The 13,353-nt window shown below is 48.0% G+C and overlaps 1 protein-coding gene across 3 annotated transcripts in view; it reads right to left on the reverse strand.

Moving 5' to 3' along the window:
• Nucleotides 1–13,353, reverse strand: part of hsdl2 (hydroxysteroid dehydrogenase like 2) — a 147,774-nt gene that overhangs the window by 109,459 nt on the left and 24,962 nt on the right. For 2 of the 3 annotated variants that reach the window (XM_072517307.1, XM_072517306.1), the window contains exon 2: nucleotides 7,731–7,894. In XM_072517307.1, coding sequence (XP_072373408.1) covers nucleotides 7,731–7,894 — 164 coding nt within the window. Of the gene's footprint in view, nucleotides 1–7,730; nucleotides 7,895–10,871; nucleotides 10,891–13,353 lie in introns of those variants that run through there. The other variant, XM_072517308.1, reaches the window with a different exon arrangement.

Below are 13,353 nucleotides of genomic sequence, written 5' to 3' on the forward strand. Positions count from 1 at the left end.
AGGTGTGAATTGTCTCAAGCCAGTCATATTTTGTGGGATGGGGACAATCGTAACCTCTCCTGAGTTTTGTCTGTTTGTGTTTTTTTGTATTCCTCAGCAGCTACGCTCCCCGCTGATTACTTCACCTCTTGGTTCCCTGACTTTCCCTTCCCCCCCAATCTTTAGTTTAAAGTCCTATTGACCACCCTATTTACTCTTTTCGCCAGAACACTGGTCCCAGCTCGGTTCAGGAGGAGACCATCCCAACGGCATAGGTCCCCCCTGTCCCAAAACTGATGCCAGTGCCCCATGAAAAGGAACCCCTCATTCCCACACCACTCTTTCAGCCACGTGTTAACTTCCCTTATTCTTGCCTCCCTATGCCAATTTGCACGTGGCTCGGAACATCTTGGAGTTGTGGGGGCGAAACCCACGCAGACATGGGGAGAATGTTCAAACTCCACACGGACAGTGACCCAGGGCCGGGATTCGAACCCGGGTCCTCAGCGCTGCAGTCCCAGTGCTAACCACTGCGCCACATGCCACCCTCTTTTCTATCTAACTTCCAGTTCAAAGCTATTTGCCTTGGCTGCCAGCTCCTCGTTCCCGCGAAACATTACTGAGTGACAAACCTTCTCCCAAATCCCGTCTTGTATTTATTTATGTTAGCACCCACTTTTGGGAATTTGGGCCTTCCCATTTTTTTCCTGTCTTGGGCAGCGCAGAGTTCAGGACTCTCTCGTTGCGAGTAGTTTGCCGACCTTGCCACAGGACTGAATGCGCTTAAAGGGGCGGTTGAACCCACCCCTCACAATTAAACAGCCAGCCAAAGATTCAATATCCGATCTCGTACACTTCCACTAGCCACGGCGACCACATCCCCGCAGAACTGACTACCTCCCCGTGTCTGCGTGGGTTTCCTCCGGGTGCTCCGGTTTCCTCCCACAAGTCCCGAAAGACTTGCTGTTTGTCAGGTGAATTGGGCATTCTGAATTCTCCCTCAGTGTACCTGAACAGGTGCCGGAGTGTGGCAACTATGGGATTTTCACGGCAACTTCCTTGCAGTGTTAATGTAAGCCTACTTGTGACAATAAAGATTATTATTATAAAAGAAGGGGGGAAGGGAGAAAAAAAAAGAAATTTGGCAAAAAATAAACTTTTGCTACATATCATCGTATTTTTAAGATTCTAAAATTCCAATTGCAAACAAATGAGATTACACATATCCTGACTACTGCTGGCGGTGTGCCGAATTCGTACTTATTTTGATGGTGCTTCTGTTGCGATTCAGACCAAATTCCTCACTAACCAGTGCGGTAATAAATGTCTCAATTGGATCTAGTGAAACATTCTTTGCAACTTTAACTTCTTACCAAGGTTCCACCCCCCGCCCCCCCCAAAAAAAAGCCTCCACCATTACAAATATGCAGGAAAATGAACGGAATGCACATCAGCCCTTCAAGCAAATATCAAAAAAAAAAAGTCCTTCACTCAGTGATCATACAGCTGCTGACTCGCCTCCTTCACACAATGTAGTCAACACGAGCAGGATCAGAATGCCAAGGTCGACCGGTGAACCAGTTTAGCAGAACCACTTTGAGAGGAATTTGCAATCGTATGTGAAACATTGCAATAAAGTTATCCTCGAGTCTACACCAAATTTGGCAAACCTTTCACCCACATTTTGTTTTGTTGCAAACCGGCTGATAGCAGCAACATTGTTCAACCCCAATCCTCTTCAAAAAAAGACACCCACGCAGTTGTAACTCTGCACTTCCAAACTCTCTCCTCTCAAGCCTCCACTGCTTCTGCGACATACCCACTTTCTCTCCCAAGGACCAGTCATTCGTCATGGGCTAACGATTATTTCAATGTCACTCCTCCTGTTCCTCACTCAAGTGCCTGTATGTCCTTGATTTTGCAACCCCACACAGTGGGGGGGGGGGGGGGGGGGGGGGGGGGGGGGGGGGGGGGGGGGGGGTAAAAGGGCAGCCACTATCCATCCTTGCCCACAGCTTCCACCCTTTCCAAAAAAGGAACCGCCTCGATGGCGATGAAGAGTGAAGAGTCCTCAGCAATTTTTCCCTTCTCCATTGGAGGATCGAGGTTAATTCTAACGCCGACACCACCTCATTGGCCACGATTAGAAGTCACAGGGCAAACTAGAGGTTACATTTTCCCCCACGTGTACGGCTGCGTACTACGACCCGATGTGCAATCACCCGTTCCGCCGCCGGTGAAACCCAAAACAAGTCAAGTCAAATCTGCCCATTCCAAATCACTATTCTCCCCCTACCACAAGGGAAGGAGCCTGCACCCAGGCCTCTTGTAACGGTTACAACCAGGTGACCAAGGACGGATGACGTTCACCAATCACTACCTGGAACTGATAGATCATTTTGTCAGTAACAAATAGGAGATGTAGTGGCCACACACATACTATCCATCGATGCAGCAGCCTTTGTGCACTTTCTGTGCAGAAAACTTCCATAATCAGCACAAATGCTACAGCACACAAACATCATGGGAGACATGGCAATGCTGAACCAAGATTCTCCCGTTCTTTTTAAACGCAGCTGCTTCAGTTGGAAGACCAAGTGACAACTCTAAAGCTGATAACCATCAGAAAAATGCTGCTGGTGGAAGAGTGCATGATTTGCTATAGCAGTGAATGAAATGGAGTCGCAGAAACTGAGGTGTCACATACTGCGCCACATGTGGCTTTGGCATCTATGGCCTTGAACGACAAGAACAGCATGGGTCTGGGACACCAACAACTCCCAAGTTTCCCTCAAAATCTCTCACAGATCTTGACTTTGCCATTCCTTTTGTTCCCAATGGTGGGTGCGTCCAGAACCAGGAGTCACAGTCTCAGAATACGGGGTAGACCATTTAGGACAGAGATGAGGAGAAATTTCTTCATCCAGCGAGTGATGAGCCTGTGGAATTCATTACCACAGAAAATAGTTGAGTCCAATACATTATTTGGTTTCAGAAGCAGTTAGATATAGCACTTAGGACGAAGGGGAATCAAAGGATATGGGGGGAAAGTGGGATTAGGCTACTGAGTTGGATGATCAGCCATGATCATAATGAATGGCGGAGTGGGCTTGGAAGGGCCGAATGGCCTCCTCCTGCTCCTATTTGTTTCTACGTTTCTATGATTTCCGTCGCTGGCTCTAGAATTCTGGAATGCCCTACCTAACAGCACTGTGAGGGAACCTTTACCACATGGACTGCAGTGGTTCAAGGCATCACCCTCCTCCAGGATGAGGGAACCTTTACCACATGGACTGCAGTGGTTCAAGGCATCACCCTCCTCCAGGATGAGGGAACCTTTACCACATGGACTGCAGTGGTTCAAGGCATCACCCTCCTCCAGGATGACGAGGAATGGATAATAAATGCTCCTGTTGCAAGCGACACCCACAACCCGGGAAAATTTGCAAATGTGAAAAAATAAAACTATTTTGCAGAACAGTAAAGAAATGGGCTGTTGGGCCCAAATGGCCCATGTTGCTCCTTGTGCTCTACACAAGCTCCCCCCCCCACCTTATTCAATTCACCCTGTGATCACATTCTTCCATTCCTTTTGCTCTCACACAAAATCTAGCTTCCCCCTAAATGTATGTATGGAATAGAGAAAAAAAAAATCTGCGTTTGAATCTCCTGACTGTCTTTTGGACCATCAACACAGACAGCAAGAATGTTGGGAACGTCAAATGGGTGATGCAAGACAGTGAGTGCGGGCAGTGGGAGAGGCTGGATGCTGCGCTATTGAGATAAATGCACCGTGATGGGTAACATTCAATTCAACTTTCTTTCTTGTTTCATGGAATGTGCCCAAGAGGCCCACAAGACGTAAAGACCTTGGACTCTTATCAGACATCGGCACAGTTTGTCCCTATGCCGTGTTCTGGAGGTGTAATTATGCCTGCAACAGATGTCAGATATTGTCTGAGTTTAGTTATCAAATCATTCAGGCACGTGAATGTATCACGGTGTGACTGGGGGGGGGGGGGGGGGGGGGGGGGGCTCTGTCTGTATCAACGATGATACACCATTCTCGGTAACTGGCTGCACGTGCAAACATCTTTTCGTTCAAGGTTTCGTCTCGCACATGGAGTAATTCAGCCCCAGGGAGTGGACAGCTGGCGGATACGTGTTCGGGGAGCGGAGGGGGGGGGGGGCTAAATTGCCCCTTAACCGGAAAAGAAAAATTGGGCACTTTAAATTTTAAAAAACATTGAACTGAGTGACTTGCGGCAGTTAAGAGTCAACCACATTGCGGGGGCGGCACGTGGCGCAGTGGTTAGCACTGGGACTACGGCGCTAAGGACCCAGGTTCGAATCCCGGCCCCGGGTCACTGTCCGTGTGGAGTTTCCACATTCTCCCCGTGTCTGCGTGGGCTTCACCCCCACAACACACAGATGTGCAGGGTAGCTGGATTGGCCACGCTAAATTACCCCTTAACTGGAAAAATAATAATTGGGTACTCTAAATATATATATTTTTTAAAGTCAACCACATTGCTGTGGGGTCTGGGGTGACATGTCGGCCAGACCAGGTAAGGATGGCAGATTTCCTTCCCTGTAGGGCATCAGTGAACCGGATGTTTTTTGTTCTTTTACAACCATCAATGGTAGTTTTCATGATCACTGTACACCGGGTCATCACATGACTAAGTGATGATACGGTCACGTGGGGTATCACGGAGGTGGAGCTTGGCAGGAATAGCCAGGACCTCAGGCAGCGTGTTCATGAGAGTTTACATGTTTAGTTAATAGATCTCACGTTTGTTGAAAGTCCCTTGTTCAATTGTTGATTTAACGGACCTGGCAGAACTAGATGGCGTGAGGGTTGACAGTGTGGCACAGGGACTTCGCAACATTCACCCACTTGTCTTCGATGAGAACAGGGTTGACATTTGGGGCAGATTCAAGCAGGACGTGCTATCCGAGGTACAATTATCTTTTTTTCCCAATTAAGGGGCAATTTAGCGTGGCCAATCCACCTAACCTGCATTTCTGTGTGTTGTGGGGGTGATAATCATGCAGACATGGGGAGAATGTACAATCTCCACACGGACAGCGGCCCAGGGCCGGGATTCGAACCCGGGTCCTCAGCGCCGCAGTCCCAGTGCAAACCACTGCGCCACATGCCGCCCCAAAGCAGCTCTTTATATGCGCAGCCTAATGGGCTCTCAGAGAGCTGGATGCTCTGCCAAACATCTTCTGGAAAAGTGTGCGCGGGACAATACTGATTCCTATGTTGCACTTCGAAGCCTGCGTAATTGGGCCTCGTCAGCTCAACGGCTCTTCTTATGACGCACCAGGACCATTATCCCGACCGTCAAGACCATGTTGCAACCAGAACTTATACCCAATGCGCACTTGACAAACATGCCCACTCTCTATGTCCTCTAGCACTGGGCCCAAGGGTCCATATGCAGACTGCACAAGGCTACGACAAGTTAGCAGTGGTCAATGACAGGGCCCTTCAGCCCAACAGCTAGATGATGGCCTCCAATGGCGGCCAGTGTGTATGCAATCGCAGTCAGCTGGTGTCAGTAGCCGAGCCATCACCACCAGCTGATTACTCAGATCAACCACTTTTCCTGGACCTCAGGCCCCACACACCTCCCTCAACCCCGACACAGTTGGGATACTGCGTAGCAAGTCCAAGACCTTCACAGCTGCACGAACGATGTGCCTTGCATGCCCAACACAATGAATACTGCCGATAGGTCAGTCCCACCTGCACCTGGTGTCTACACACGTTCCAGGCGCTTGAGCAGGCCCAACAGGCAGTATCGGGACTTTGTCGCGTCTCAAACTGTCTGGACTGAGCAACGTCATTGTGTCTGCTTTGCTTTTGCCGTTTCATAGAATTTACAGTGCAGAAGGAGGCCATTCGGCCCATCGAGTTTGCACCGGCCCTTGGAATGAGCACCCGACTTAAGCCCACACATCCACCCTGTCCCCATAACCCAGTAAACCTACCTAACCTTTGTGGACACTAATGGGCAATTTAGCATGGCCAATCCATCTAACCTGCACATCGTTGGACTGTGGGAGGAAACCGGAGCACCCGGAGGAAACCCAGAGAATGTGCAGACTCCGCACAGACAGTGACCCAAGCCGGGAATCGAACTGGTACCCTGGAGCTGTGAAGCAACAGTGCTGACCACTGTGCTACCGTGCCGCCCTGAAAGAAGGGCGATTCACACAATGGTCACACAACAGGCTGTGCACTAACTGCAAGAGCCAAACTGGTGTTTCACTGTTTGCACAGACTGTGGAAAGCTTCTGTACAGTTTGCACCTACTTAGTTGTACATAGTTATATGTGTACACTGTTACATCTCACACCGCCAGGGGCCCAACCTAAATGGGATGTAGAATGGGTCTATTACGTGATGACATGGTTACGTGGGCCGTCACAGGGGTGGAGCTTGGCACGATCATCGGTGACCTAGGACAGAGGTGTGTCAACAAGAGTTTGCATGTTTAGTTAATAAATCTCCTGTTTGTTAAAAGTCCCTTATGCAATCATTGAGTTAACGGACCATGCAGAACCAAACTCACCATTACGTGGACTCCCTTTACATTCGAGATTGATTAATTGATTTTAAATTCCACCAGCTATCGTGGTGGGATTTGAACTCACCACACCGCTAGCCTGTGCCTCTGGATTACTAGTCCAGTAACATTACCACCGTCTTCTCTAAAGTACAGAGCTGTAAAAATACATCATCAGCGGAGGCGGCAGGGCGGCGCAGTGGGTAGCACTGCTGCCTCACGGCGCCGAGGACCCAGGTTCGATCCCGGCCTCGGGTCACTGTCCGTGTGGAGTTCTCACATTCTCACCCCCACAACCCAAAGATGTGCAGGGTAGGTGGATTGGCCATGCTAAATTGCCCCTTAATTGGAAAAAATTAATTGGGTACTCTAAATTTATACTTTAAAAAATAAAATTTTTTTAAACTACATCATCACTGAAGCAGGCAGCCATTTAAGGTTCTTAAGGTGTCCGTCTAGCTATTTTGTTTGCCGCAGTGTTTTCAATCAGAATTAACAGATCCTTTGCAAAAATAATTCTCCTCAAAACTGAAGTCCCTCGTCCCCAGTAACAATCTGCTAAACCTCCTCTGAACCTTTTCAAAGACCTTTATAAGAATTCCTGAAGTGTGATACCCAGAATGGTTTCCAACACTCCAGCTAAAGACGTAGCACCTTCTCCTGAGTCACAAGGTTCAGGGTTCAAGTCCCGTTCCACCATTCCAAGGCTCGAGTACAAGCTCACATTCCCGTGCAATGCTGATGGAATGCTGCACTGTCAGAGGTCGCACCTTTCGGGAGGAATGTTAAACAGAGGCTCCTGTTGTCCTCTCCAGTGAACATAAAAGATCCCGTGGCGTTATTTCAAAGGAGAGCAGGGGAATTATTCCTGGTGTCCTGGCCAATATTCATCCTTCAATCAACATCGCAAATACAGATAAGCTGATCGTGATCGTATTGTGGTTTGTGGAACCTTAGCGCGCACACGTTAGCTGCCGCATTGTCAAACTTACAACAGTGACCACACATCATGAAGTTGTCCGTTGGCTGCAAAGAGCTTTGAGATGCCCAGTGTTCATGGAAAGCTTGACACAAGTGCAAGTCTTTCATTCTTTATACAGTTCCAGAACGAACCCCTTGTTTCTGCATCCTATTCCCCATGATGAAACCCAAAGTAACCAAAATACTTACTCTCCTCTGCCGCGGTGTATATTGTGCCTGGTAACTTGGGGTGTGCTTGTGCGGTTTTCGCGGCAATCACAACGTTAGCACCATCTTTGGCTGCCTTCAAGGCGATCGCTTTGCCAATGCCACGACTGGCACCTGTGATAAAGAGGGTACGCCCTGCTAGTTTCCTGAAATGGGATAGGAGAGGAGAAATTCATTCGAACGTTTGTTCAGGTCTTGAAACTAAATAACAGACATTGCACTCTTTATTTGATAAAACACCTCTTTGTTTCAGCCAAGTTTGATGGGAACAGCACACCGTTTACAATTAGAATTATTAATAATAATAATAATCTTCACTGTCACAAGTAGGCTCACATTAACACTGCAATGAAGTTACTGTGAAAATCCCCAAGTCGCCACATTCCGGCGCCTGTTCGGGTACACGGAGGGAGAATTCAGAATGTCCAATCCACCTAACCAGCACGTCTTTCGGGACTTGTGGGAGGAAACCGGAGCACCCGGAGGAAACGTACGCAGATAGAGGGAGAACGTGCATTCTCCACACAGACAGAGACCCAAGCCGGGAATCGAACCTGGGACCCTGCCGCTGTGAAGCAACTGTGCTAACCACTGTGCTGTACTGCCCTCCCCGTCCCAACTGTCCATCTTGCAGACACAAGCCATGGGAGCGACAAGTGCAATTATGTCACCCTCGATCGCCAGTGCAGCTGAGATCTGGTCACCAGGGCCAGCCTCAGAATTGAACCTGGGAACGCAGCGAGTTTGTGAAGATAAGTCCATCTTAAGACCCCCTCCTCTGCCCATCTGGTTTTCAGAAACATATTAAAACCTGTAATAATAATAGAAGAGCAGTATACTATTTAAATGGGGAGGGATTGCAGAACTCGGCGGTACAGAGGGATCCGGGTGTCCGAGTACATGAATTTTAAAAAATGTTTGTATGCAGGCACAGCAAGTGATTAGGAAGGCAAATGGAATGTTGGCCTTTCTTGCAAGGGGAATGGAATATTAAAGTAGGGAAGTTTTGCTACAGCTGTACAGGGCCTTGGCGAGACCAAAACTGAAGTTGGTCTCCTTATTTGGAAAAAAATATATCTGAGTTAGTGGTTCAGAGAAGGTTCACATGACTCATTCCTTGGATGAGAGGCGTATCTCTAAAAAGAGGACCGTTTGGGTCAATACGGACTGGGGTTTATAAGAATGAGAGGTGATCTTATTGAAACATATAAAATCCTCTTTTTTAAAAAAAATTTAGAGCACTCAATTTGTTTCCAATTAAGGGGCAATTTAGCGCGGCCAATCCACCTAGCCTGCACATCTTTGGGTTGTGGGGGTGAAACCCACGCAGACACGGGGAGAATGTGCAAACTCCACACCGACAGTGACCCGGGGCCGGGATCGAACCCGGGTCCTCAGCGGCGTGAGGCAGCAGTGCTAACCACTGCGCCGCCGTGCCACCCAGGAAACATATAAAATCCTGAGGGGGTTTGATAGGATGGGTACCAGAATGGTGTTTCCAATTGTGGGGGGAGACTAGAATCAGGGAACACAGATTAAGAATAAGAGGTCTCCCTTTTAAGATGGAGACGAGGATTATTTTTTCTCTCAGAGTTCGTCCGTGGATTTCTCGCCCCCAGAGAGCAGCACAGTCCGGATCTCGGTATTTATTCAAGGCCGAGTTCGACAATTTGTTGATAGACAAGGGAGTGAAGGATTATGGGGGGCCGACGGCAAAGTGGAGTTGAGACCCTGACCAGATCAGCGACAGTTTTCTTGAATGGCGGAGTGGCTCAAAGTGCTGAATAGCCTCCTCGTGCTCCCAGGTCCAATGTTCCTATGAACTTACCAAGGTCATTTTCATCAATTATCTGGTGCGTCTGTTATTTTGTATCTACCATCCTTTGCATGAAGTTGTTCTGTCTGAATTCCAAGTTACTCCCATAGTTACATTTACTTGGTTTTAGAACTATGCGTTTGTCAAAAGATGACACAGAACTTATAGCAGAGCAAGAGGCCATTGCATCCGTGTTGGTGTTTTATGCACCACAGAGCCTCCTCCCTTCCATCCTCAGCTGATCCTGTCAGCATGACCTATTCTCCCTCAGGTATTCAGCTCGCTTCACCTTAAATGCACTTTCATACCAAAATTCTGGGCCACACTAAGTCCAGTATCCGGAGGCGAGAGCACAACGTTGAAAACTGATCCTGTTAAGTGCCCACATAACAGCAGAGTTTTTCAACAGCTCTTTAAAATTTCAAATGCATCGCGTAGATCAAGCAGGCCAATACCTTCCGGCGGTTTTTTGAAACGTCAAAGTGTCCCCTTTGCTGAACTGAATGAGCCCAGTTTCCGCAACCTTTGCTATCGTAGAGGGGCAGTGAGCACGCAGTGGGTCAGTCAGCTCTCTGATCACCACAAGGTTACCACTGCCAACACACAGATGGGTATCCACGGAATTCTTCTGACTGTCTGCCAGATGTTTGTTGTAAGCGGGGCTGACCCAAAGTTTCCGTCCACTGCTGTTTAACAGATGAGTGGCATGTCACTGTTCTATCAACTACCTTGCTCTGCTTTGTTAATGTCAATCAACTTGGTTGAGGTTCAGAGAAACAGGCGATAGTTAGTAAATGTCTTTGAGTATGCATAAATAGGGGATAGAACCATAGAATTTACAGTGCAGAAGGAGGCCATTCGGCACATCGAGTCTGCACCGGCCCTTGGAAAGAGCACCCTACCTAAGCCCATACCTCCACCCTATACTCACACCTCCACCCTATGTCCGTAACCCCACCTAACCTTTTTTGGACACTTAAGGACAATTTAGCATGGCCAGTCCACCTAACCTGCACATCTTTCGACTGTAGGAGGAAACCGGAGCACCCGGAGGAAACCCACGCAGACACGGGGAGACCGTGTGCAGACTTCGCACAGACAGTGACCCAAGCCGGGAATCGAACCTGGAACGGTGAAGCAACTGTGCTAACCACTGTGCTGCCCAACTGGGACACTGCCAATAAACTCTCTCAATAAACAAAAACTCTTGGTTTCTGCTTCAACAAGTGGCTTGGACCCTGAGAGATCCACTGTGTGCGTTTACCTAACACTACGTTTGCTGGGACAGCACCAAATGATCTACCTACATCGAAGAGCCTTTTTCGCCGAATGCCCATGTTTCTCAAAAGTTGTTACAAATTGCTCTGTTGTTCTTTATTTCCTCGGCATCCAATCACGGTGGCGATGTTAGACATCAGTCAGCAATGCATTTTTGAGGCACTACGGTTTCCCCGCTGGCCGTCCTCCATAAACAGAGAGCAATTACCCTCTTCCAACTCTTCAGACTGCATGGGATTTCTTAATTGGATGAAGGAAGAGAAGAGAACGAATTACAAGTGGGGCTCCCACTGCAAACATTACATTTCGCACATCTGCGGAATGAGCTGGTCGCATCTCTGTGGCATTCACAGAATTTGGCAAAGTGCTTTCCAGATGCAGAAACAAAAGCTCATTACTACATTTCAAACTGGTCCAATGGCAGATATATTAACAGGAGTTGGGAGTCACGCTCCCGCAGCTTGATAGAAGGGCACAGAGCAGGCAGAACTTGAACATTTTAGCCTCTGAAACAAAGGGGGTGGGGGGGGGGGGGGGGGGGGGGGGGGATAACCTTCTTCAAAAGACAAACATGATGCCTCAAAAACAACATCTTTCAATTATATTGAAGGACTGAGTCGACTGCAAAGACTTACGCAAACAGACTGTTCAAAAGGGATTGAATTCTCTTCCAAAGAGACTAAGAAATTATTATTTTGTGTGTACAAAAACATCTTACTTTCTCTCTTTTTCTTCATATTTCAGTGGCCAAAATTAACTGTGTCATTTATGTCGCCCATTTCACAATTTGCGTTTATACAGTGCCTTGAAGATAAAGTATTGTCACTGGGATAGCAATCCAGAGATTCAGGGCAAGGCCTAGAGACCTGGCTTCAAATCCCACCACGGCAGATGGGGAAATTGGAACTCAATGAGAAAATCTGGAATTCAAAAGTCTAATGACGACCCTGAAACCATTGTGGATTGTCATAAAGACCCATCTGACTCACCGATGTCCTTTAGGGAAGGGAATCTGCCGTCCGTCCCTGGTCTGGCCGACATGTGACTCCAGGTCCACAGCAATGTGGGTGACTCTCAGGTGCCCTCTGAAATGGAGGGCAGTTAGGGATGGGCAGTAATTGCTGGCCAAGCCAGCGTGCTCACATCCCGTAAGATGAATGAAAACATCCCAAGGTGCTTCACAAGAACGTGACCAGGCAGAATTTAACATTGAGTCACATAAACTCGGCGAATGAGGCAGGATTTAAGGAGGGTTTAAAAGCTGGAGTGGGAAGTCGAGAGAGGCGGACATGTTTAGGAAGGGAATAACAGAACTTTGGGCCTTGACAGCTGAAGGCGCAGTGACGAAAATCAGAGAGGTGCAATGTAACCGTTCATCACATGCAAGAAGCCAGGATTGGAGGTTTGCAGATCTGAGGGGGTTGTTGGACATTGCAGAGTAAAGGTGGGCACGGCCATGGAGATATCCAAGTACGGAGATGAGAATTTTCAAGTGTGGTTTAAGAAATGGTCTGCTGTTACATACTCTCTCTCTCAAGGATGTCTCTGATGGGGCGGCACGGTGGCGCAGTGGGTTAGCACTGCAGTCTCACGCCGCCGAGGTCCCAGGTTCGATCCCGGCTCTGGGTCACTGTCCGTGTGGAGTTTGCACATTCTCCCAGTGTCTGCCTGAGTTTCACCCCCACAACCCAAAGATGTGCAGGCTAGGTGGATTGGCCACGCTAAATTGCCCCTTAATTGGAAAAAATGAATTGGGTACTCTATAAACTTATTTTTTAAAAAGATGTCTCTGACATTTGCAAAGATAGTTGTCTTTCTTTTATAAATTTAAAGTACCCAATTATTTTTTTCCCAATTAATTGCCTTAACGGGCAATTTAGCGTGGCCAATCCACCTGGCCTGCACATCTTTGGGTTGTGGGGGTGAGACCCACGCAGATACGGGGAGAATGTGCAAACTCCACACGGACAGTGATCCGGGGCCGGGATTCGACCCAGGTCCTCAGCGCCGTAGGCAGCAGTGCTAACCACTGCGCCACCGTATTGCCCTCGTACAGAGAGTATCTAATAAGCAGCATTTGCACTGATAAATAATCAAATAATAGGACATTCAACCTGAAATAATTTAAATCCTCTTAAACAGTCTACACTCAATGGAAATATTTTAAATAGAACAAACACATTGGTGGTTCTGGTGGAGATATCGTAATATTGGCTATTCCTCCAACAATAATGTCAAACTAAAGTATAGGAATGGTCGCCAGATCATGTTAAAAAAAAAAGTTCTGTGTTCATATCAGCCACAGGGAGGCTAGTTTGACATTAGAATGAGGTAGGTCGCTGGAGGAGCTGATCAAAGGGATAGGAAGCATACAGGCGGGGAAGGCACCGGGGCTGACGGTTTCCCGGTCGAATTCTATAAAAAAATATATGGACCTGTTTGGCCCGCTGTTAGTTAGGACCTTCAATGAGGCAAGGGAGGGGGGGCTTTGCCCCCGACGATGTCCCGGGC

The sequence above is a fragment of the Scyliorhinus torazame genome, chromosome 9, assembly GCF_047496885.1.
Source record: "Scyliorhinus torazame isolate Kashiwa2021f chromosome 9, sScyTor2.1, whole genome shotgun sequence".
NCBI classification, from domain to species: Eukaryota; Metazoa; Chordata; class Chondrichthyes; order Carcharhiniformes; family Scyliorhinidae; genus Scyliorhinus; species Scyliorhinus torazame.